We start from the raw sequence: 25,832 nt of genomic DNA, 5'->3' as shown, positions 1-25,832 counted from the left end.
TTCATTTCCGTCAATTCCTCTGGCTCGTAAGCAATGAAGCCTACTATGGGTTTGGAGATTCCAGTGGTGCTGAAGCAAGATGCAAAGTTTTCACCAACCATAACTTCTCCTAAGAGATCTGAATGACTTAGAGCAATTGATAACATAAGTGGAATACAACATCCTCAATTCTACCCGCAAACAGGAACTCCAAACAATTTAGGCCACTCCAAAACCCTAAACCTAAGCAAAACCACTTGAGTGGACAAGCTCAAGGGAAACCAGCACCAAAGGCCGAAAACCAAAACCGAAACAAAACCGACGGGGAAACAAACAAGAAAAACAAAACAAAACAAGCCAAAACCCCGTAAACCAACGGGAAAACAAACAAAGCAAACGGAAAGGAGACCTACTCTAATAAGAACAAAATTTCGAACGAACAATACTCACAAGACCTGAATATATACAACTCCTAACATGATTTATCAAGATGTGTAGGAGTAACATGGCATTAGTCATGGTTCGAAGCCTAGCAAATTCATCTTTAAACTCAGAAAAGTAATCTTTCACAATACAAATCTCAAACTCAAGCAAGACTTCAAGAAATATTATCAATTGTGGCAACTCGTCGGGACCATGATCAATCCATAAACAAGTTCTTCTTCCTAGATTTCCATAATCAAATCCATAACTTTCAAATTCAGGAGCAAGGAAAGAGACAACCTGGTGGTTTTCATGCGTGGGCGAGAATTCTCGCATATCATTGACTACTTCATTAGGAGGTCGAAGTTGGTGGTGTATCATTCCATTGGCATCCGCCATATGCAGCTCAGAATTCCAGTCTTCAGTAGGCATGCGGTGGCGAAATTTGGACTCAAATGGAAACTTGGAAACATGGAATATTTCAACCGCTAGCTTCTTTTGAATCTTTGATAACGAGTTGAGCCCCAACTTGAATTGCTCTTCATTCTTCACCAGGACAACTTGTTCCTCAATCGGCATCTCACGTATCTCAATTTCTTTTAACAATTCTTCTTGGATCTTGAGTAGAGGTTCAAGCATCCACCCGACCTACATTTCGTACTCTACTTCCATCTCAACGGCCCACTGACTATCACATATTCCTTCCCGCCTTGAGCTGCTTATCATATCTTCCATCTGGAGCATGCACGAACAGACTTCTTCATCAAGGAGCATCTCTTCTTGCTTGACTGTGCAAACATTGCTTGCATTTGTTTGAACATCTTCCATTTCTTTGTCAACCTCCACTTCAACCAGTGTTCCTTTCCTTGGTATGAGGTACGCAAATTTTCTCTTGACTGGATTGTGTTGATTGTCCTGCTCAATCGTGCTTTCTTTACTACAAGATGCCGTATTAATACCTTCTTCATTTGATGCTAAGTCAATTGGTTGAAGGTGAGCATTCCACCACTTTTCTATAGTGTACATCTTTGCCGATTCTTCCAACTCTGCCTGCATCTTAGCTTGGTGAATAGCTTCCCTGCATGATGGACATGTGACGTCGGAATGAGTGGTATTGTGGATCCTACACCAACACGGGAGCAAGATGCCTTCTATGCACAAGTCTTTCTCAATACTTAATCCTTTCTTAACCATCTCCTTGAACCTCATGAAAAATTCATTTTCAACAATTGAAGCTTTGGGTTCCACTTTCATCGGTACAACGGGCTCATGTACTTCTGAAATGGAAACTCTCCCTTGCAAGGCTAATTCCATCCTTGACAAAAATGTTAAACAATGCATCTCATTGTGTCCGCCAGTGTTATGAATTCTACAACAATTCCTTGATGCAAATTCAGACAAACTCCGCGGATATAACTGTGCATTCAATCTCCACCAAAGTTGAAGGATATCAACTTCTTGCTCCATTGAGAAATCTTTTTTTTTAATTTTCAATTTTCTGATTTTTTGGGATTTTTCAATTTTTTTGGATTTTCTGGCATATAAGAGATCTAACATATCTCTGATTCTGCACTTCAAAGCTCATGCTAGTTCCAGCCAAATTCAATTTCACGATCAGCCCTCCTCCCAGCGCCAATTCTGTTGACGTGTTTTTTATGACAGCGTCGAACACAGAATAAAGTTGCCTAACGGTCACTTCACTCTCTCTTGATAAAAGTACGATTGCATGCTAAGATTGCAAGAAGTTCAAACAATCGACTCCAAGGTTCCTTTATGCTACGGACGTGACTCAGTTGGCTGATGTGATTGCTGGTAATCCAAGGGGCCTTACGTTTGCATAATTCTTTCACTTCTTTGCTGTGGCTGGAACTCCATCATCGGATATGGCAATTTTGTGATGCTGCTGCTGCGAACGGACTAAAATGAACTGAAAGAAAAGGGAAAGGGTTCAGAAGGATCTAAATCTACTCCTAAGGGCAATGATAACAATGAATAGTGCTTTGGTGGACAAATTCCAAACAAACCAAGCTCTACTTCGCCAAGATCAACTACAACTCCGAAAGAACCGGTGCAATCTTCTGAGGATATTGAAGAATTTTCATTTTGAGAAAGTGCATTTGAATACCCAAAACGGCGCAATCCAAACGACTGTCCACAACCGAACTTAGCACAAGTTTAGTGGCTCAAGCTAACTTTACACTGCAACTTACAATCAGCAAGATGCAAAAAGTATGAACCATGGAAATTCATCAAACACCATTACATTCTCCATTGAAATCAAAGCACTATACTACTAAGCGAGGAAGGTGAAACCATGCAAGCTTTGAAAAAATAATTGAAGTGTACACCATCAAAGAACAATGTTTCACTATTATTTTCTCAAAAACTTATCGCAACAATTTCATACAAAGCTCCCCCCTCTACAAATGAGGGGGTCACCCCCTCATATAGGCTTCAAGCCCTGGCTACATGCAAAACCCTAATTAGGGTTTGCCCAAAAGATTCTCCACACATGATGCAACAAGGTGGGAATCTCCAATTAATAACCCATCATGCCCATATACAATTAATTCAAAAGTACCCAAAATAGCATCCACTGCGCATTAAATGCACCACCTCCTTCAAATTCGCCCAACATGCGTTGAATATTCATCCATGCAAAAATCACCCCACTATGTCATAAATGATCCATCATTTCCACATGCGGCGATTGCATGCAAAAGGAATCTGTCATAAATTCAACATGCAATGACCGGGTCGCCATTTCGTCAAATATTCCGGTAATGAATGTGCCACTTTACTGCCACGTGTTCAATAGATCCTCGCCATGCAAGTGGACCCCGCCGTTGTATATCCGCTCCTGCACATCTGGAATTGTTGGAGAGGGAAAATTCGATTCAGGAAGAATTTTCTTGAAGTCTCCTCAACTTTCCTTGCTTGAAGAAGGTTTTTCATCAATTCTGAACATTTCCTATTTTTAGGAAAATTTCCAAATTAGGGTTCCACGGTCTAGGAGAGAGAAAATCCTCCTATGAATCCAAATCTGTAAAACTTTTGAAATTTGGATGTGATTTGATGCCCGAGAATGGATTTTTCAATTTTTTCCCTGGAGGGGAAATTTCTTGTTCAGTTCATCCCTGATTCCTTCCTTGCCTTAGAAATTTTATGTTCAACTCATCCTTGGGTGTATTTCTTCCTTGCTTGGAATTTTGTCCCGAAGGAAGGAATTTCCAATACTTAGCCAAATTTTCATCTTTCCTGGAATTCTGTCTTGAAGGAAGGAATTTCCAATACTTAGCCCAATTTTCACATTTCCAAGAATTTCGTCGTGAAGGAAGGAATTTCCAACACTTAGCCAAATTTTCACCTTTTTCAGGAACTCTATCATGAAGGAAGGAATTTCCAACACTTAGTCAATTTTTCACCTTTCCTGGAATTATGTCCTGAAGGAAGGAATTTCCATCACTTAGCCAAATTTTCACGTCTCCTTTTCAACATCCCTATTTTTAGGGATCCTCCTAAAATTTAGGAGCCAGGTTGATTGGATGAAGAATTTCACCCCGATTCTCAATCTATCAAAATTTCCATATTTGCCCGGGATTTGATGTCTAAAAATAGCATAACTGAAAATTCGCCCGAGGAGAATTCTTCTTTTTATTCCTCCTTGACTCCTTGGATTCCGTGCCTTAGGCAAAATTTTAAATTCTTTGCTTGGACGAAATTTTTTTTACCATGCCAAGGATTCATGAATTTTCTCTCTGTGAATGACTTCTTGGATTCAACGCCCCAGCCCAGACCTGGGCGCATTTTGGCTCTGTCCATGGAGAGGTGGATTATTGCACTTGTGAACTCATTCTTGGTTTTAGCGCCCCAGCCCTAACTTGGGCGCATTTTGGCTCTGTCCATGGAGAGGTGGATTATTGCGCTTGTGAATTCATTCTTGGTTTTAGCGCCCCAACCCTGACTTGGGCGCATTTTGGCTCTGTCCATGGAGAGGTGGATTATTGCACTTGTGAATGGCATCTTCAATTCAGCGCCCCAGCCCAGTCTTGGGCGCATTTTGGCCACGTTCATGGATTCATGGATTTTTCCATCATTTCAGGCTCTTCGTCAGGATATATATATGAAATATAACATTTAAGTATAAGTTCTTATACTTCAAGTTATATTTCATATATATTGTCAGGATGTTTGAGAGTGGTTTCAGGTCCATAGGAATCATAATGCAAATTCTGGATTTTGGAAGATCTTCCAAATTTCCAGACTTAGTCAAATTTCAGGCCATTTTGGATCAGGATGACATTGGTGGATTGATGTGAATTTCTGGACTTGGATGATCATGCTTGCTTTCCTCTTCTGGAATAGGAGATCCAAACTTAGCCAAATTTTGACCACTGTCTGTGCTGAGATGCCACTTTGGGATTTTGAAGGTGGATTTTCCAGACTTAGAACAATTTTGTGCCTTCCACTTCAGGGATGATTCTCATACTTAGCCATTTTAGACCTTTGCCTGTCTGCTTTCAACTTTCCAGATTTAGAAGTGATTGTGCATGTTGATTCTTCGCTGTCTGCTAGCCTGATCCTACCACAAATAGACTTTCCCGAAATAGAAACTTTCCAAAATGTCAGAGTTAGAGCCTAAAACAGGACGCAGGAATGACTTACTATAAATAGAAACTTACTAAAAATAGTAAGTTTGATTTTTGGCAAAATGGCGACATTCCGGGACTCGGAAAAATCCCTAAAAAATAGGGACTTTCTAAAAATAGAAAGTTGCTCCGTTTGGGCTCAAATTTTACTGGGAGGTCCCTTGAAGGGTCCTAATTCCATTTGTATGTTCAGTTTTTCCAAAACCCTAACATAAACCCCTAAAATCTAGGACAAAAGGCAAAAACCGTAAAATTCACAAAACGAGTCCTAGACTTAGCCGAATTCGCTCAAACAAAAAGCAGATTTAATCAATATGACCCCCAAACACTTGCAAAGCAGAGAGATTGACAAGATTGCTGCGAAAAGACCACAAAAACGCAAGCCAAAAAACCGGGAGGGCCTAAAAAGAAGGGGGTCCCCATTTGCAATGGGGCGATGTGTGAAAACGTCACAACAAGAATATTGAGTGAGAAATGGTGGGATCTTGTTACATATCTCCTAAGTATCACTGAGCCCATCATCAGCATGATTCGCTATACAGACATGGATAGGCCTTGCATAGGTGAGATTTATGATGGCATTGACTCAATGCTTGAAAAAATAAAGGTCACTATGAATGAAAAAGAGAATGATCCTCAGGAGAAATTCTTCAAAGAACTGGAAGTAATTATTGTAGAAAGGTGGAATAAGATGACCACTCCTTTGCACCTTCTTGCCTATGCCTTGACACCTAAGTACTATAGCAATCAGTTTTTTGATAAACCAGGAAGGATTCCACCATGGAGAGATCTAGAAGTATCTGATGGGTACAAGGCAGCATTTCTTAGACTATATCCCGATGATGATTTGCGAGATGTTGTTACAAATGAGTTCATAGAATTCGCAAATGGGAATGGTCTAAGTGTTGATGCACTTCATCATAGATCCAAGAAGGATGCTCATAGCTGGTGGTACTTCCATGGCACATGCTTCCAACACCTACAACCCCTCGCTATAAAAGTTTTATCACAAGTAAGTTTAATTAATTAAAATTTTAAATTTACAAGTTTTAGTTTATTTATAGTTTACTTTGTCTTCATAGGTTGCTAGTAATTTTATTTTTATTAATATTAATTTATAACTTTAATTGTTTACTTTGTCTTCATAGGTTGCTAGTTCATCTGCTTCAGAAAGAAATTGGAGCACATACTCTTTCATCCACTCTATAAAGCGCAATAGGCTGCTATCAAAAAGAGCGGAGAATTTAGTATATGTGCATTCCAACCTACGTCTTCTTTCACACAAACAACATGACTACACACAAGGGGAAACAAAGATGTGGGATATAGAGCCAGAGCATACTGATTTGGATGCTCCTGCCTCTCAGCTTCTTGCATTGACACTTGATGACTCGGATATTGAGCCAACTTATAGTGCAAGTGCAAGTGGCATTGGCTCATCTAATGTCAATGTCAATGTCAATGATGATGATGAGGAGGAGGAGGAGGAGGAGGAATTAGATGATCCATTTGATGATTAAACTTTAAGTTTATATTGTTGAAAGTTGAAACAATGATACTTGAATATTTTGTCATTTTGATATTAAACTTGATGTATATGATGCTATTATGGTATGATCATGATGCTATGATTACAAGTTTATGTTTGTTTTGTTGTTTATATGATGCTATGTGACATGCAAATTTTAATTCATGCTTATAGGCTTCACAAATATCAAAATATATATATATATAAAAAAAAATTACATGTTTTTGTACTAACGAACCCAAATGAACCCAAACCCCTTTTCAAAATTTTGCCGTACCGGCATACCGTGTTCTTCGAACCCGAACCCGTGCCCGAACCCGAACCAGCAACTTAGATATTTATCATTCTTACTTGTTTCCCCCAAAAAACTGAATGCTATAATGAAGTGCTGAATTTTTCTCCTTTTAGCATTCTGCTCAGATTGCTAAAATGATGCTTTTTGTTATACAAATATAGATTTTGTTTCCAAGGGCAAATGGCTGAACTCAAATTTCTAAAAACAGTCACAACCAAGTTTTGCCAAAATTGCAAAAACAAAAGTGATAATAAAAAAAAATCATACTTATTATTTGACCGTCACCACTTCTTTTTTAGCACCAAAAGTCTATTATACTGCCCACTTGGCATATGGTTTCTAGCAAGTTGGCAGAGCAAATAGCTTTTTGAATTTTTCAATAGTTGCCTTTAAAGCTAAAATAAACTTGCTGGAAACTTGATAAAGCTCATTATTCTGTCGATAATCCATGTCAAGGATGTTATGGCAAGCAACAGATATTACAAACCCTCAACCATCTATCACAGCTCCCTTCAATTTTCTTCTTCTTTTCCAATCTCTTGATTACAATTAGTGTCTCTAGATTTTAGGGAATATTATATGATTCAAAGGAAGAGAATGACAGTCCAGGTTTAATTGACTTTCATCCCTGAGGCCAAACACCTTTCAATTCATGTCCTGTATTGATTAACACAAATCATAATTATATTTTATACGGCTGAACGTGGGGAGAGACTCGATCGCATTCCGGTTCGTGGGGTGGTAGATCTAGAGGGAAAGGGGTGGGGAGAAAGATTTCGATTGTACGTACCAGAAATGTGTCAGGTTCCAGGCATAATCACCGTCGTGTCTTTCTCTTCCATCTGACTCTATTCAGTAATCTCCTGACAGTGTTGGTGCTCGAGCTTATTTGGAACCTTGGCTATTTTTAATTTAAAATCATAACTTAAACTATTTAACCTATGAATTTGTTAGATTAGCCAAGAAAAATTGAATAGGCCTAACTAGTTGACAAATCTTACAACGTAGAGATAGGAACAGCATATACTATGTGCATGGCTTTAATAGTATGATAAAGAAAATGGATTGCTGTCAATCTTGTGACAAAGCTTGTATTTGACAGATTCATTCTTGAATCTTGCAATTGTTTATTAGTATGTTTAAAGCAGAAAACCAGTGTAAATGGTCTAGAATCTGTACTTGAAATATTGAGTAGTTGAATGTCTATAAGGCCCCCATACTCGTACACTAAGTCACCAGGTTCGGCCGAAATTCATCCTTGAAGTTCGAAATTCGCCGAACTTCAAAAAAAATAAAAAATTCGTTGAAATTTGCCGTGAGTCGCGGCCTGCAGGAGAAATAGTCGTGGACCCATGATAGTCGCAGCCTGCAAGAGAAGTTCGCCTGCAATTTTTGCCTGTCGTTCATGCCCTAGCATATGTTTCCTATGGTTTATATTTTATAAATATGTCATCTTTTTGTAATGATTTCAAATCTATTTATCAATGTTAAACTATTTAGGCAATTTTATAGATATATTACATATATTTATTAAAACAATTTAAAAATTACATATGACGAATTTAATTCGAATTTTATACATTTCGAATTTTTCCCTCATTGAACTTCATTCGAATTTCAAAGTTGTCGAACTTCGAATTTGAATTCGAACCTAGTGACTTAGCTCGTACATATACTTTTCTGGTATTGTACTGGTTCAGGTACCTCCTGACTTCTTATATTATTTTGGTTGCCCGATTGTCATAATAAAAACCCAATTAAAAAACAGTCCTAGTGTGGGTATGACATGACAGATGAAAAAACTAAAAACACGAAAAAAAAACATAAAAAGAAACACAACTAACCTGCTTATTGTCCGATTGCATCTGGTTCTAATGAGCCAGTTGATGATTTGGATACTCTCAAATAAGAGCAATATGATGATATATTCACAAAGTTATTGAATCTGACTAAGACCATTTAAAATATTCCTTTTTTTAACAGATAATATAGAGTTTAAACCCATGAGAATATATAACATTTCTATTATGGTAAATTTTGTTTATTTAGTCTATATATATTTTGTACAAAGGTGCCATAACAAGAGCAGAGATGCAATATTTCTTACAAGGTTAAAAAATTCTCAAATATATTAATATTTGGATTGTAAAGCTTGTTGTAGATTGCATGAGAACTGAAAACTTTATTTCAGGATGCGAAATGAAACTGTTCCTCGCAATGACATGGATTAATATCTAAACTACAAAAATGAAGGGTTTTACAATTTACTTGCCCCGCAAGTCAGACTCAATGCAATCAGGAAGTTGTGGCTGCTTGCTTCTGTGCAAAAGTAATACCTTTCTCAATGCTTGCTTTCAGTTCAGGTTTAAGGGCCTGAAGGGCTTTCTGTTCGTACTCAGTTAATCCCTCCGCATCAGAAACAACAAACCCTTCAATACCTTGTTTTCCAAGCTTAACCCTTGATGCAAAGAATGGCAACTCTGTCAATTCAGACTGCACATATGAACAATCAAATACATCTGGATCACCATCCAATGCTCTGAGAGAAGATTCAATAAATCTGGCAGCAGCATATGCCATAGACAGAGTTGCAGACCCTGCACCAGCTTTGGCCTCCACAACCTCAGTCCCAGCATTCTGAATTCTTAGTGTAAGCTCTTCAACCTCATCCTGGGTGAATGTCACCGAAGGCCTAGTTTTAGATAATAATGGAAGGATGGTTATCCCCGCGTGGCCACCAATAACTGGTACATCCACATCGATGAGCCTCAAATTCTTTTTCCGTGCTACAAAAGTGTTAGCCCTAACCACATCCAAGGTGGTCACCCCAAACAATTTCTTGGGGTTGTAAACTCCTTTTTGCCTGAGTACCTCTGCTGCAATGGGCACAGTAGAATTTACAGGGTTGCTGATGATGTGGACAAAAGCATTTGGACAGTTATCTGCAACAGCCTCTATTAAAATTTTGACAATACCAGCATTAATGTTGAAAAGATCATCACGGGTCATGCCTGGTTTCCTTGGAACACCTGCAGGGATTACAACTACATCAACACCCTTCAGAGAATCTCCCAGTTCAGCAGTTCCAGTGAAAGCCAACACCTGAGCAGGGGTATTGCAGTGACTAAGGTCTGCAACAACCCCCTTAACATTTGCAATATCATAAAGATTCAATTCAGAGACCAAAGGTGACATTTTAATCAGCAAGGAGAGAGGTTGACCAATCCCTCCTGCTGCTCCAAGAATAGCAACCTTGAATAGTGATGCCCGAACCTGCACAGACCTCACTGTAGCATGTCTCTTCTTTCCCATCCTTGAATTACCAAAAGACACTTGAAATGCCCCATTTATCTCCTCGCCAAAGAAAGTTGTTTGCAAATTACTAGCTATAAGGCCACTAAAACCCTTGAAGGTATTTCTCACTGAGAGGCTCTGTGCAGGTAGATGTGATGGTAATCCTGTGACTGAAAAGTGATTTTGCCTTGCATTTGACTGACGTTGAGATTTAGACACCACATTCATTGGCAAAGTAGCAGCAGCCATTGCAATTGTCACTACAAACAACTGAACACTAAGCTCAACAAAATTACTAAGTTTCTTGAGTGTGAAACCTGCAAGGATCCAAAAAGATCTTTTTAACCCATAGATATGTAATTAATAAAAACATTTTAACTGGACCAGGATGAGTAGCCAGTGAGACATCAGTCAAAAGAACAAAGACAGTAAGGTCCACACAATTAACCACCGTGGATTATTTTGTACAGAATGGATCACAATCTAGAGACAAAACTGATTTGTTAAAACAGATTGATGTCATATTCAACACTGGCATACCAGAGATGAAGATGTAATGACACATATCTAGATATAAATAAACCCGGGAGAGAATCAAAACACCACTCCAAAAAATGCTTTTGTTTGATAACTAGACACCTTGGTTACCTCATCTCTATGACCATGCCTTCACAAACACTAGGAAAAAGGAATATCTAGCTGTATAAATCCAACTTATATAACCTCCATAAACAAAAATAGCAGATGAGCTCATCCAAAAACATCATGGCCACATGCACATGTCAATTATTGAATTAGAACAAGAATATGGGCCTGAAGCATAATTCACTAATGTACACAGCATTAAGATAACTAATAAGCCAGATGCAATATTATCCACCAATTGTGATAAATTAAATCCTATTTCAACAAAATTTGGAAGCACATGTCTGCCACTCTAAGAAGAGCCAAGATATCATCTCAGGGTAAACCAAAACTACATTTCAAAAGATCTCACACAAACAAATGACAGTAAAATTTGGTACATAATATATTTGCCATTGTAAGATAGCACTGAAATTTAAATTGGCATCAATACAATAGTGTTTTCAAGAAACTCTTTCCTCTTATTTTAAAGGAACTCTTCACTCCCTCAGCCTCTCATCGCTGTTCCCATGCTGTTTTTCCATTACAATATCAGTTCCAGGATTCTAGGGGTAATTATATGTATCTCCTTTCTACTTTCCTGCATTTGACCATCACTTTCTCCCTCTTCTCCAGTCTCCCCTAGCCATTCCTTCTCCTAAAGGGCTTAGTGAAACATAGGTTTCTTCTAGGCATTATGGACACTGTGAGTCTTTAATTGATATTAGTATTAATGTCTAGTTAGATACCACCTACCATAATCTACTCTTATGATGGACAAAGATGATGAGCCAAGGTCAAGCTGTTAAACTTAAAATCATATAGCACTGTCTATTTTTGTTCTATTTTATTTAGGGATACAAAGATCCTTTAAATAGGAAAAAGACATAGAAATGCATGTGTAGACACATAAGGATTGTGATGAGTAAAGTTTATATTTTCAACACTCACTCATAAACTTTATTTCATCACACAAAACAACTAGATGATGGGACCACCTATAACAAATAGGTTTATTAGCTATCCATTTAAAAATGAAAAACATTTGACACCAATGCCTTCTTAAAAAGCATACAGACTCATTTGTGCTAGAAGGCTTGCTGAAGACATCTGGAAGCTGCTCAATGGTTGGTGTATAGACTAGCTCAATTTCATTGTTGAGGACATGGTCACAAATGAAGTGATGATGTATGCCACATCCCAGATGGCATCCAATTATATAGTTGTTGGCAGGTACATTTATTGATCCACCGATGGTAAGGTACAAGATGATGCATGTTCTGCAGTTCAGTTTGGGAACAAACTAATATAAGAAAAAGGAAAAAAGTAGTCTAACCTACCCTAATTGCATTAGCTTTTAGAAAAACTAAACTAAAATAAAATAAAAAGAGACAGGAATGAACTAGAGTAGCTGGAACTTCTTGTCAGAAACATTCCATGGGACCGTGTGCTTGCGCCCCAAGCTGTCCAAAATGAATCTTCATCCTTCATGTTTGAAAGTGGAAGTACAGGAAACATGGGGGCAGCAAAGTCTTTTAATGAGAATTTAAATAATTTGAAAGAATTTCGGTAAGGTTTGGTTGTCATTCTAAATAAAAAAAGGAAATGGATAAGCAGGGGAGACAGGCAATCAAGAAGGGAGCACAGAAACCTTATTGGACTAGCAAGAAGAAATAGAGAGCAATATTTTGGGGAGGCAGCTCTTGTGTTTGGAATGCATAGCAGGTCTATTCTCCATGCCCAAAGAAAAAGAAGCCTATGCGCGTTTTGCTTGTGCAGGATTGTTGACTACTACAATTTAGAGTTAATGTGGAACACGTTGGATAATTTCTATTCATTGTTTTCCTTGCTTCTCAGAAAATTTCCAGCTATGAAACTCCCCTCTGATATATTTGTTGTTGTGCTTTGGGGGAGTGTTAGGTGAGGACCAGAATAAGTCAGGAGAAAACAATTCATAAAAGGGAATAAATGAGAGGCAACAGGGAGGAGCTTGGGAAATGAATAAATATTAGCACCTGCGTCAGAAATATCTTCAACATCATTCTTGGAGCAAGGCAGATTTTGGCACCAACATCAGAAATGTCTTCAACATCATTCTTGGTACAAGGCAGATTTTAGGGCCCACATCAGTAATATCTTCAACATCATTCTTGGAGCAAGGCAGATTTGAGGGCCTACATCAGAAATATCTTCAACATCATTCTTGGAGCAAGGCAGATATTAGGCCCTACATCAGAAATATCTTCAACATCATTCCTGTGGCTAAGTCCACACCTCCTTCACCATTACATTCCTAAAATAGCATTTAATTCTAAGAAGTTCACTCCTGTAGCTGAAAACAATTAATCTGAATCTTTATGCTTATGCGTATGCGTATGCATCTTATTAGATTAGCTTAAATTGAGTTCAGGGAATTTGGAGGTGATGTTTCTAACTGATACCCACAAAATATATCTTCTTCTCCAATTGTTTCCATCCTCCTTATCATTGTGACAACCCTCAATTCATTAATATTGCCTTGAGCAGTTTTCAGCTAGCACTCGAGGACCATGGTTAGTGGTGGTGGAATTATACAAACTTTAAATGGAGTTTTGGTTTTCTTGTTTGATTTGCTTTTCCTCTTCGCTGAATGAAAGAATGGTAAATGACTATTTGTTTTCCAATAAGATGTCTTCCAAGTTCTGGTTTTTGAAATTTTTATACTTTAGCTCGGGCTGCCTCTAAAGCTGAACCTTAGAAGAAGCTAGCCTGTTGTGCTTTAATTATCATACCACTCTAGAAAGCAAAGATTTGATCCCAAATGTAAATGAATGATCACCAAACTTTAGAATTATTGCCTGACTGGAATCTTTGGGGGTTCAACTTTTAGTCATTTGATCTAGTTGTCTTAACCCTAATAAATAACTTTGAAAAGTTGTTAGCAAAGATTGTTCACAAACTGTTTAGCTCAATATTGAATATGGTGTTATATGGTATGATGATAACAATTTGTGTTATCACAATGCAGTATGGCATGATAATCCTTGTATCCCCTACGAATTTCAGAGTATTCAAGATAACATGGAATATCTAAGGAAATATATTCTTAAGTTGTGGGAACTTGGTTGAAAAGTTGTAACAATGGAGATAAGGGTAAATGGATAGATCCTTCTTAGCTGTTGAGCCCAATAGCACAATGCTAAAGGGTAAGAAAGGTCTTTTTTAGAGATGTTGAATTCATATCTATGGTAAGGAATTATGAGGAGATCGATGAACTGAATATTCAACACATATTGCTTGAGCTTGGCACATGAGTTCTATCTGTATCAACTGATAGAACTAGCTTTAAGAACCTAAACAGCTTGCTCGGGGTTTGACAGTGATGCTCCAAGACCATGGTAGGGTCTGCTAATTACCTTGGCATACAACTATTAGAAGGTGATGATTAACTTCTGAGGAAAGCTTATGTACTAGGTAACCCGACACTCATGTACAACTTGGGCTCTTTGTATTTAGTTAATAAATTATTATGATGGGTAATGGAATGAAGTGGTTTTTGGATTATTGTTCCTATTATCGTCGGCTGAGATGTTTTGATGTCTTGAAAATATGATTAGCTCAAGAGAGTGTGGTAAAGTAATGTCCAAATCCTGCATTATACCCAACATAGAGGAGGTGTTCCCATTAGTAGCAGAGAGTACACTGGACTTTGAGTGTGGCTGGTTGTTCAATACCATCAGAAAATGTCTTTTAAGGTTGATGCTAGTAGTCAGTTACTGACTGCGGCATGTTACAATAGGATTATATCATGCAAATTGAATACAAATCATATGACATAGTTATATGATAACATAGTGAGGATTTAGTAGGTAATATATGTGTTATGGAAGTGTCTAAAGGTATCAAAAGCTAATACTTACAGCTGTGATGAGATTATCTCATCAAGCTCACACATTTTGAACAGATAATGGGGAGTGGTAGGTACTTTTATGGAATTGTGGGTTGATCGATATTCTGTTGCATTTACCCTATGAATACTCAATGATGACAATTTTAGTGTCATCATACCTTATTTTTTAATACTTCCGCTATTTCTTGATTTAGGTTGGTAATTCTTCATTGATAAGCCATTTAAGCTGGTATATTACCAACTATAACCATTGACAGTCCTTCCAAGAAATTGGAATTGCTGCTTGTTATTGAACACTTTGTCTTTGGGCATGGGTTATAGTCTCTTTTAGACTATGTCCTTGAGATGAAAGAACAATTATTTGTTTACTTGACCTGTTGACCTTACTTCATTTTGTGTGAATACATTCTGAATGAAAGGGATGGAAGTTTATGGCACAAACTGTGGAATCTTTAAATCACTGAAAGCCATAGGCAAGATAATTTCAAGCAAACCCCCAAAGAATAAACCTAGGGCTAGGGTTATACGGAGCTTGTCCTATATGATGCATGATTGCAAGTAGTGGTAGAGAGTTACTGCCATTGCTATATTTGGTAAAATTCAAGGTTAGCACTTCTAAATTGAAATAAATTAAAAATATACTCGTTCTACCATTGCTATATTTGGTAAAATTCAATGTTAGCACTTCTAAATTGAAATAAATTAAAAATATACTCGTTGGTGCCACAATTTAAAGTGGACCAACATCAATTGAAAGGTCAAGACTCAAGAACTAGAGCATATTAAATGGTTGATCATATGGTATTCATGTTCCATTAAGAAGATAGATTACCAAGATATGTGATGCGTTACACTTTGATAATTAAACTACAATTAATATGATGAAAAGAATTAGTAGCAACAAGGGTAGTTATTACAATATATTTCAATATGCTTTGGGCAAGCATAGAATGGTGAATTCTTTGACATCTTTAACACACTTCGATTATCACAATACATAATCATGGCATTAGGTTGTGGGTGTCAAAGATTCCCAAGGAGTTGTCTGCGCCATATTACTTCACATGTTGCTTGCAACAACTACCTTGTACTTTGCTTTAGATGCAAATTGTGTTGCTTCATACAACTCCATGAAACAATGGTGGAACTAAGACTTTAAAAACATGGGTTTTCATGGACAAGTGTTCAACAATATTGCAGTGTTACGAAAAACATAGGAACTGCACCATAATTGCAAGTGTCTTGGATAGGACCACATTTATAGAAGCATCCAGTGACAATATAGATACAAGAACTTGGAATTTGTACCAAACAATCATCATTTTGGCTCCTTTGTTGACTGGGTCCAAGTGAACTTTGCTCTGCATAGGAATCTAAAAAATATTATTGAATTGGTTTTAAAAAGGCATATGAGGGCAAATGTATGTTATGTTGTATCTTCTTCCATAATTAAAGAGAACAATCATATGTTGTATTTCCATGAGAGACGAGAGGTAAAAGGAACGGGATCATAGAAGCTTACGTAAACAAGAAAGATATGTAGCTAATGGAGCAAGGGACAAATTATATCCATAAGCAAGGTCTTGATCAAATGGAACAAGGTGTAGTTTTTATCCATTTTATTATTGCATAGCTCATTGTATATGCCAAATTCCTACACAATATAGGTAGTAGGCAATTGCCACTACCAAAGTCTAGTTTTTCTCTCTTTAAAGGTTTCCAAGATAAAAATAATGTTTTTATTCTCCTCTTCCTCTCTAACAACTACCATTTAGTTTTCTAATCAAGTAGAACAATTCAATTCTTGATTCTAAAATCTCTATATTTATGTCAGATCAATTTGGTATAAAAGTAAATTGTGAACCCTTGGGTTTGTGGAGTTGCAAAAAGGATACTATTGGATTTGCAAAAAGGACACTATTGGATTTCCAAAAGGGATAGAAAGGTGAGTTTTTATTACTTATATGGCTATTTGATTAGTACTCCAAACATTTCTATAAATTTGGTAATGTTTACAAATGTGAATACCACCTCAAGAAAGCAAGAAAATTGTGTGGGAGCATGTACAACATTACAGCCAAGTGTCATAGCATGATTTCTTGCATGGCAATTCAATTCATTTGCACCACTTCGGTGTAGCAAATAGGAAGAAATTTTAAATTATATTTGACCCATAGCATCCAATGTAACATGCTTTGAGCATTGCAAGAGGGTAGCTATTGGAGTAAATACACATAGAGATTTTACAAAGGGGGAGGAAATTTTCCCATCTTGCATGTAACTTTTTGTGGGACCAAGCAATCCTTTAATAAGGGAGGTATGATCCAAATAAATCATGAAAATTCTAATATAAAGACATGAATTTTTATGGACAAGTGTTTGACAATGCTTAAAAGTTTTAAAAAAACACAAAGACTACCAATTATTATTGCATATGCCAATGTACTACATAATATAGATAGTACGGGATTACCACTACCACAATCTGGTTTTTCTCTCTTTAAAAGATTTCCAAGATTAATGAGTTTTAATTCTCCTATTCCTCTCTAACAACTATCATTTAATTTTCTAATTATGTATAATAACACAATTTTTTTATTCTATAGATTCTAAATTTAGAAGTTTATAGATCAAAAGCAATAACCAAAAGTTGATTTCCTAGAATCTTTGTAACTTACCCAATCGAAATAGGAAAAATGAACAAGTTTGAAGTCTTCATTCTTCAAATACTCTAATCTGAAGTTTTGTGCTCTTTGAAGGTATCTCAAAACTCACTTTGCAACTAAACAATGACTACTTTAAATGAGTCATTAATCCAGGCAAGGTTCCAACTACAAAAGATAGGTCTAGATGAGTTGTTGTCAAGAAAATAAAATTTCCTACCAAACTCCTCTATAGTGTTTCATTGATTGCTTTACTATCTAGGCCTCCATTCAACTTAGTTCCTATCTCCATTGATGTTGGTCAAGCTTTGCAGTCTTGCATTATGAACTATGAGAATTTCTTTCGAGTGCTTCATTTGAAAGAGGAATATATTTTCCAGGTGTTTGCCACACTTCAACTCCAAGAAAGTAATCACATAATCCAAGATTGGACTTCTCGAAATCGGTCTTCATATCTTCTTCTACTTTATTTATTGGTCATTAATCATTCCTCTTCGGATTCAAGCAAACTAGAGCAATCAACCAATATCAACAATAATGCAGATTAAAAAAGGAAAAAAAAAACAATTCAACAGCACAAATTTAGCGTGGTTCACCCAATGTTGTGCACTATATCAATGCACTCACACTATCTAAAAACACTTTGTCTTTCACATTCCACAAACACTCATTTATCAAGCCATTTTTGGCAGTTTACATAGTCGGTTTACATACCGACTCCTTTATTACATAATGGGTAATTTTTTCTTGGAGGGCACTACCCCAAGAACCCCACTGTGGGCATTGCCCCCAAGCCCCCATCAGGGGAATAAACCCCCCAAATTCTTTTTCTTGTTTTGACCCTTAGAATGTTACTTGAGTCCCATCTACAACAACAATTTGAAACTTGACCAGTCACAGCTATCAAAGTCACCAAAATTTAAGCCCAATAGCATGACCAGTCACCACATACCAACAACTCCTAGTGATGAGAAAACTATCAATGTACAACACAATGAAGAGCAACTTGTGATAAAAAATCTTAATGTACAATTTTGGATCAGAATTAGATTTTTGAAATCCCCTCTAAACAAAGTACTTATCAATAGTTGAATACTAAACTTGAGGAGGCTATTTCAAAACATATAGTACTTTTTTCCTGTGACATAACATATGTTTCTTTCCTTTTTCAACAAAACTAGGAAATTGTGTCGCATATACCTAGTGTTCCACGGAAACGCGTTTCCCCCCTCTAGGCCCAAGTCTCCCGTCCCCGAAACCCATCCCCAAAACTTTTTCCCTTTGTCCCTCGTTTCCCTGTCCCCAACGGCCGTGGAACATTGCACATACCTACCTTGACAAACCTCCATTCTGGAATCCACTTTTCACATCCATTTGGTGGATTGTTCATTTGTGTTGGAAAACAAGCGCTACCAACATTCTAATTGTGATCATCTTTGCGAATAGATCAAAATTTTCCTCATAATGAACAACTTCAATTTGTTTGTAGCCTTTAGCTACCAATCTTGTTTTGTATTTGTCAATTGGCCCATCAAATTTGAACTTGGTTTTCAACACCCATTCACAATCAATGGCTTCTTTACCAATAGGTAAAAGTACCAACTCCTATGTCTAGTTCTAACAAATTGAATCCATTTACTACTTCAAAGCACATTGCAATTATTATTCTTTTACAACTTCCTCAAAAGTGCTTGATTCATTAGTACTTATAGCAATTGTCATCAATGCCTCTAATGGGGGCATTCTCCGTAATCTTTCTAATCTCCTTAGAACAATATTGGATTGTAAAGTGGATAATGAGCTTGAATTTGGCTCATCAACACTTTCTCTTTCTTCTATTTATCCAATAGTGCTTTCTAATTCTAGCTCAACCTTCTTGGGTGAATATGATTATGTATCATTTTCATCTTTCTCTTCTAGCAAATCAACATTGTGAACACTTGGAAGGCAACACTCTTACTTAAAAATGACATCTCTAGTGATGTGAATTTTGTTCACTTTGGGATCATATAATTGGTAAAATTTGCTACACTCATCATATCTAACAAGAATGCATTTTTTACTCTTATTGTCAAACTTTTTTCTCTTCTCTTTCAAAACATGTCTATAGGTAATGCTCCCAAAGATTGTCAAATACCCAACCAATGCTTCCCTACCTAACCATGCTTCTTCTAGAGAGATGTTTTCCAATCCTTTAGTTAGCTCTAATCGATCAAGCCAGCCATTGTAAGAACTAGTTCTCCCCATAAATTATCTCCAAGTTACAAGCCTTCAGCATTGACTTAGTTTTCTCTTTGAGTATCATATTCATTCTTTCACTACTCCATTTTTGTTGTGGAGTATGTGGAGCTTAATGTTGCTTCTTAATTCCCTATTGTTTGCAAAAATTGACAAATTTGTTGCGCTATAGTCCTCCCCATTATCTAATCTTAGCATTTTAATCCTTTTATCACATTCATTCTCAACTTGCTCTACAAAATCCTTGAAAACATCAAATGCCTCAAACATATTCTTCAGAAAGTAAATCAATGCCTTTCAAATGAAGTTGCCAATGAATGTCATGAAATTCTGAGATTTCCCTATGGAAATTGTCTTCATCGGTCCACAATGATCCAAATGAACTAACTCCAACTTCTTCAAGGCTCTCTATGCTTTTTCCAGAATCAAGCTTTTCTCTATGTCATTTCCCCACAACACAAGCTTCACAAAAATACTTCACTGTAGTGATGGGTGGAAGACCATATACGATAGACAAGCTTCCTTTGGCGTGGATGCATTCCACGCATTTTCTATAATTGTTCCCGCTTTGAGAAGGCACAACATACATTCGCCCTTAGATGCCTTCTTTTCAACCAATTCAATAATATATTTTAGATTTCTAGCACAAAAAAGTTCATTATACCAATAATAGGCAAGTTTGTCAAGGATAGTATTTGGTATGGTTTCTTGTAAAATTTGTATTATAAAAAAGCATCTTTGGGATGTCTTGTTGTACTAGTTCATCGGCATTGGAGGTCAGGTTTGACAAGAGATAAATGATTTTCATCTAATGATAATATTCTCCAAAGTTATCAATATTAGTCAACTTTATGGAAATAGAACCCAATGTATTATTTGCACTTTTGAAAAACTTCTTATAACAGAAGTGCTAGTCCACCAAAAATTATACTCAGCTCTATATCATATTAAGGCCTTGCCTTGATAATAATATTGGCATAAGTATGGTGAAGCCTTCAGTTTCAAAAAGCAGGCAAAATTTTATCGTGTATTCATCAATGTATTTAATTTGTGGACCTTGTACTTTTTCCTTGTGACTCCTTGTTTTAATATTTATTAACACCAAAACTTTATCTTTGAACTCGTAACCTCTATTTTATTCAGCATCATGAATTAATTGCTTTCAATTACAAGTTTATATTAATACTTCTGGCTTAAATACAAAATGTGCAATAAAAATTTTCAAAACCTTTTAGATTTAGCAACAGTTTCTGCAAGCAATGCTACAACCTTGCTCTATTACCAAAATTTGAAATTGGAGAGCACTCCCTATATTTTGTCTATATTATTCAGTGATCCAAAGATCGTTTAAATAGAAAAAATAGAGAGGCACATAGACCTTTTAGATTTAACAACAGTTTCTGCAATCAATGCTACAACCTTGCTCTATTACCAAATTTTGAAATTGGAGAGCACTCACTATACTTGCTCTATATTATTTAGGGTTCCAAAGATCATTTAAATAGAAAAAATACAGAGACATATAGACCTTTTAGATTTAGCAATAGTTTCTGCGATGAATGCTACAACCTTGCTCTACTACCAGATTTTGAAATTGGAGAGCACTCCCTATATTTGCTCTATATTATTTAGGGATCCAAAGATATTTAAATAAAAAAAAATACAGAGGTACGTCTCTATGTATAGATACATAAAGAGTGTAATGAATAATGTAAGTATTTTAAACACAATCTGCGTTATGCGTCCTGCTAGTGGCCATAGTTGTGCAGGTCGAGACTAAAAAACAAACAAAGTTAATTGCAAACCCCAGGCAAATTTATAAGAATAAATACCCTTTGGATGGAGCTTTTGAGCCTTACAGTCTCCTGGTTTAGTGTCCACTAGAATAGTATCCTGTGCTAAGTCCTGAGAATTAGTCTTAAGTATTCAATGAACATGAAATATGAATGTCCTGTTAATAATCACCAAACCGTTAAGAGGCCTGTAATACTGGTGAGTACTATTTAGAGCAAAGATAGCATCATAGACCTTAAAGGAGATAACAGCGCAAATGCTGCACACAGGCTTAATCAAAGAGAGCTACTGAGCTCTACAAATAGTTGAAGGATAACAATTAAAAGTAGAAAAATCCATGCCATCACTCTAAATAGTAGGTGTTAAAACATATAGCAATGTGTTTACGGAAAGTTCTACGACTAATGCAGCAGAAACTTGAGTTACGATTTGGGGAAATCGCTGATATAATGTTAATACATTTATAAATGAAAAAAAATTATAGGATTTCCTATTAAAAATCCAGATTTGTTTATTCTTCCTGTGGGAACATTAATCTGCAAATATATAGAACATTTCTATCATGTCAAGAATAATGCAATACTTTCTACAAAATCTATAAATCAGCAAAACCCTAAAAACCCTTCAATTGGCATAAAGAAAAGTATAATGTCAGCAAAAGAATGAGCCAGTTTCGAGAGAAGGGGTAGAAAGAAAAGAGTTTTAGACTAATAAAGAAAATTTGTAGCGGTGCACTCTTGCTCCCCTATCGAGAATCTTGTAACACAAAAATATCATCCAAACCAGAGGTGGAGCGATAAACCATTCAAGTTACAAAAAATACCCCATTATCTCACCTCTTGTTTTGAAGAAAATGTGAACGACGATGGCTTCTGAAATTTATCTGAATAGTAAATCCGATAAAATATATAGATCCAACACAGTCTTACGTGGCAGAACCCAGTTCGATGTTACAATGCCTGTTGGCAATCCTCATGTTGCAAACTGGCTACAGTGTGCCTCTCATTTTCTGCTGTGTAGTGTACTAGTGACTTCTCACTAAAGTAGGGTGAAGAATATTAATTGAAAAAAAAAAGTTTTTTTTAATGAAAATAATTGTTTTTAACACAATTTATATTACTTAGTTAGCAATCTTCAACTTGTCATTCGATTTTTTTTATTTTTACTATAGTATAATACAAACATCTCATTAGAGTGGGGCGAAGGATATAAAAAATATAAAAAGAAAAAGTTTTGTGATGAAAATAAATGTTTTATGATATGAGAATGGATACCTTTCAATTTGTGGTTCTTAGTTGAAGAGGTCAAGTCTATTTTGTGCTCATGTATCTAAAAGGTAAACAAATTCGGGTTTGATATTAAACCATCCATATGATAATGATGATGATGATGATGATAAATACTTTCAACATAATTATCACTTAGGAAAAATAATTAAAACAACAATAAACTTATAGTTAGAGAAGTGACAATTGACATTAAAAAAAAATATTAAAACTGTTGTATTAATTTAATGAATTAAAATAAAATTATTTAAATTTCATTTTGATGTTTGAAATATTATGATTAATGTTAGACACAAAGTTTATAATGCTAGACGACCTTTTCCCCCGTCCGACCATACCTTAACCTACCCTAGCGTGATCGCTCGCGCTGGAAGACCTTTTCCTTTTCCTAACCCTAACCCTAAAACTCCTCCATCACGAGCGCCCGCGCAGTAGTGTGAGCGCCCACGCAGTAGCTTGAGCGCCCGCGTAGTTGCGCGAGTGCACACGCTAAACACCAGTGACTCCCCAAAAAACCCTTGCTTTTCGCCTTCCTCTCGTGCTACTCACTAGCGCTTGCGCTACCCTATAGGCGAGCACGCCAAAACAGTGATCAGCGCGTCTACCTCGCCAAAATTTTGCCCTAAACTAAGCCTCGATTCTACCCTAAACCTAAAAATTCACAAAGGAGGATAGTCCTACGTATCGGTGGTCCATAGCCTGTGGGTCTCTTGTACCGTCGAATCCTCTCGGCAGAATGCTCACATGTGGAAATGTGATCCATCTCTCCTTCTAGGCTCTGATTGGCTCCAAGGCTTATGTGTAACAATGACTCCTCATTGGGCCCTTTGTGGCTTATATGGACCAACTTGTGGGCCCATTCCCTTTGTGGTCTCCCTCCTTCTATTTCCTCTTCTATTTTTCTTCATATACTCTCTCTTTCTTTTTCGTTCATCTCTTCCACCCAAATTCTTCCTCCTTCATTTCAAGAATTTTTTCATCATTTTTTTTACAAAAAAAATATATATATATTTTCGAAAAAAATCTTGAGGGGGCATACACCACCCACGCGTTACGCTGGGGCATCTATTTCTTTTTTTTCTTCTATCTTTTACCCATCGCCAAATTTGCCACTGCATAAAAGAGGGGCAAAATGTAGGCACTTAAAAATAATTATTTTAATTATTTTAAGTTCTTTGCATAATTAATTCATTAATTGTGCCAATTCATATTGTTGGCATATGATGAAGCGGTGACAAAGTATGTTGTCATTGATGTCAATATGTGCTCAAGCAGGTACACTGGTATGCACCGGTATGAAGATTGGAAGCGGTTTTGGTCAACCGGGATGGAGTGGACCGGTGTCGGGGCTCACTAAGTATTACTACCGATTGGTAGTCTCTGTTCAGTTTTAGGGTTTCCGGTATGATCTGTGCAGTGCAACCGATGGTGTTTTGTGAATGTTAAGAATAAGGATCGGGATGCCACGTCAGTTGTGTGGACGTGAAGGATTTCCTTGAGGATTTTGCGTGTGGAGATCGAATGCATTGAATGCCTACCTAGGGAATGTGCGATTTTCTAAGCGGTGTATGAAGAGCGCGTGATGGGTTACCGTTCTCCAGATGCGGTGAAGATCGGACAATGCAGAGTGACTTGTGATCTGTTTAAGATTGTTTTATTCTATGCAAAGTGTTTGGACAGTCAGGATTGGACCGCTTGTAATTATAAACCTAAAATACTTAGGATTTAGGGTTTATGTTACCGACCTAATTCTTGTCTATAAGGTCGATGAGTTTTGATATTGTTGTTGTTGGCAAATGTTGTTTTTGTGTCTGCGTCTTGAGATTATTGCCAAACCAGAGTGTGAAACCTGCAGAGTGTGATTGCAGAGGAGAGGAGCTGAAAAGGATCTGCCTTAGCAAGTAGTGTTGTTATCAAATCAAAGCTTTACTTGTTGACTTCTAATCATTTCAATAGAAGGAAAAACCCTTGACCGGGTAGCTTTAATAGGCTTGTTGTAAATCCTCTAACCAAGTGACTCAAGTTCATTAAGTTCTTTAAATCCTCTAGCGAGGTAACCTTTAACAGGGTTTCAACCTTTAACAGGGTATATGGCCATCCCTTAACCGGGTGATCTTTAATAGGATCGGTTCCTAGCAGAACCTTATTGTAAAGTCTTTAACCGGACTAGGCTCCTAACAGAGTGAGCTTCAAAATAGTTCAAAACAAGCTTGTGGGTATTCATCCCCACCGTGGTTTTTCCCATTTGGGTTTCCACGTGAAAAAACTGTGTGTTATGAGTTGTGCATTTTTCATGTGATGATTCAGTATTCTTGTTTAAGTGATTATGCATGCAAAGTTAATGGTTATGGTATTACTGATACAACACATGCATATGTATATGGGTGAAGTAGTTATCAAGTGTTGAATGATATTTGAAGTATTCAGTTTTACCGGTTTAAGTTGTCTTAAGTCTTACTATGTTTAATGGCATTGCCATGGTTAAGTTCAGTGATGAAGACAACCGTTAGCATTGTTTTAACTTGATAAGTTGTGGAGAAGTTTTTGTATGTGTTGATTCACACCCCCCCCCCTCTCAGTACCAGTCAGGGTATTTGTTGTTTATCATTATTCATCACATATTCTTCCTCAATATTAATTAAATATAATTAATATTGTCACAATAGTATGTTGATCCACCTTTATTCTTCTAAAAATCCCTAATATTAAGTCTCCTCAAATTTCCTTTTTTTAATTAATTAATTAATCTAGGTGATTCCTACAAATCACCTTTTTCCTAATCCATCATTAACCTAATTAATTCTTCTAGAAGCTCCCTAAACTCACTTAGCATTATTCTTCTAATTTTTAATTCCCTCCACTCATTCTCTCTCCTAGACAAATCCTCCTACAAATCTTATCTACCCTAATCCCACCTAATCATTCTTCTAATCCCTCTCCTAATGAGTTGCTAGAGGCTAATCATCATGATTAGCCACTAAGTCAACTCCTTGTCCCTTCCATCCAACCATCTTCCTTGAATGCTCTTTTCCTAGGTGAATGTGAGATTTTCAAAATCTCACATTCCTCTAGGCATCCCATCCTCCAAGGAATTTTTAATTCCTCCTTATTCCTCCAATCCCCATGATCATCCTTTTTGAAGAATTTTTAATTCTTCATCCCCATCCCTC

At 36.7% G+C, this 25,832-nt stretch overlaps 1 protein-coding gene across 6 annotated transcripts in view; it reads right to left on the bottom strand.

Annotated features, from left to right (window-relative positions):
* LOC131072991 (malate dehydrogenase, chloroplastic) overlaps positions 1-22,400 on the bottom strand; it is a 63,089-nt gene extending 40,689 nt beyond the window's left edge. For 4 of the 6 annotated variants that reach the window (XM_058009327.2, XM_058009338.2, XM_059210974.1 and 1 more), the window contains exons 1-2: positions 22,213-22,400; positions 9,211-10,485 (exon numbers count right to left, since the gene is read on the bottom strand). In XM_058009327.2, the coding sequence (XP_057865310.2) occupies positions 9,211-10,417 (1,207 nt within the window). In that variant the 5' untranslated portion in view covers positions 10,418-10,485; positions 22,213-22,400. Of the gene's footprint in view, positions 1-9,146; positions 10,486-22,212 lie in introns of all 6 variants that reach the window. The other 2 variants (XM_058009342.2, XM_058009351.2) reach the window with 2 other exon arrangements.
* Positions 22,401-25,832: the final 3,432 nt, after the last annotated feature.

This window comes from Cryptomeria japonica, chromosome 9 (genome assembly GCF_030272615.1).
Source record: "Cryptomeria japonica chromosome 9, Sugi_1.0, whole genome shotgun sequence".
Taxonomy (NCBI): Eukaryota; Viridiplantae; Streptophyta; class Pinopsida; order Cupressales; family Cupressaceae; genus Cryptomeria; species Cryptomeria japonica.
Note: the sequence above shows the minus strand (reverse complement) of the source record. Positions and strands in the feature narration are given on the sequence as shown.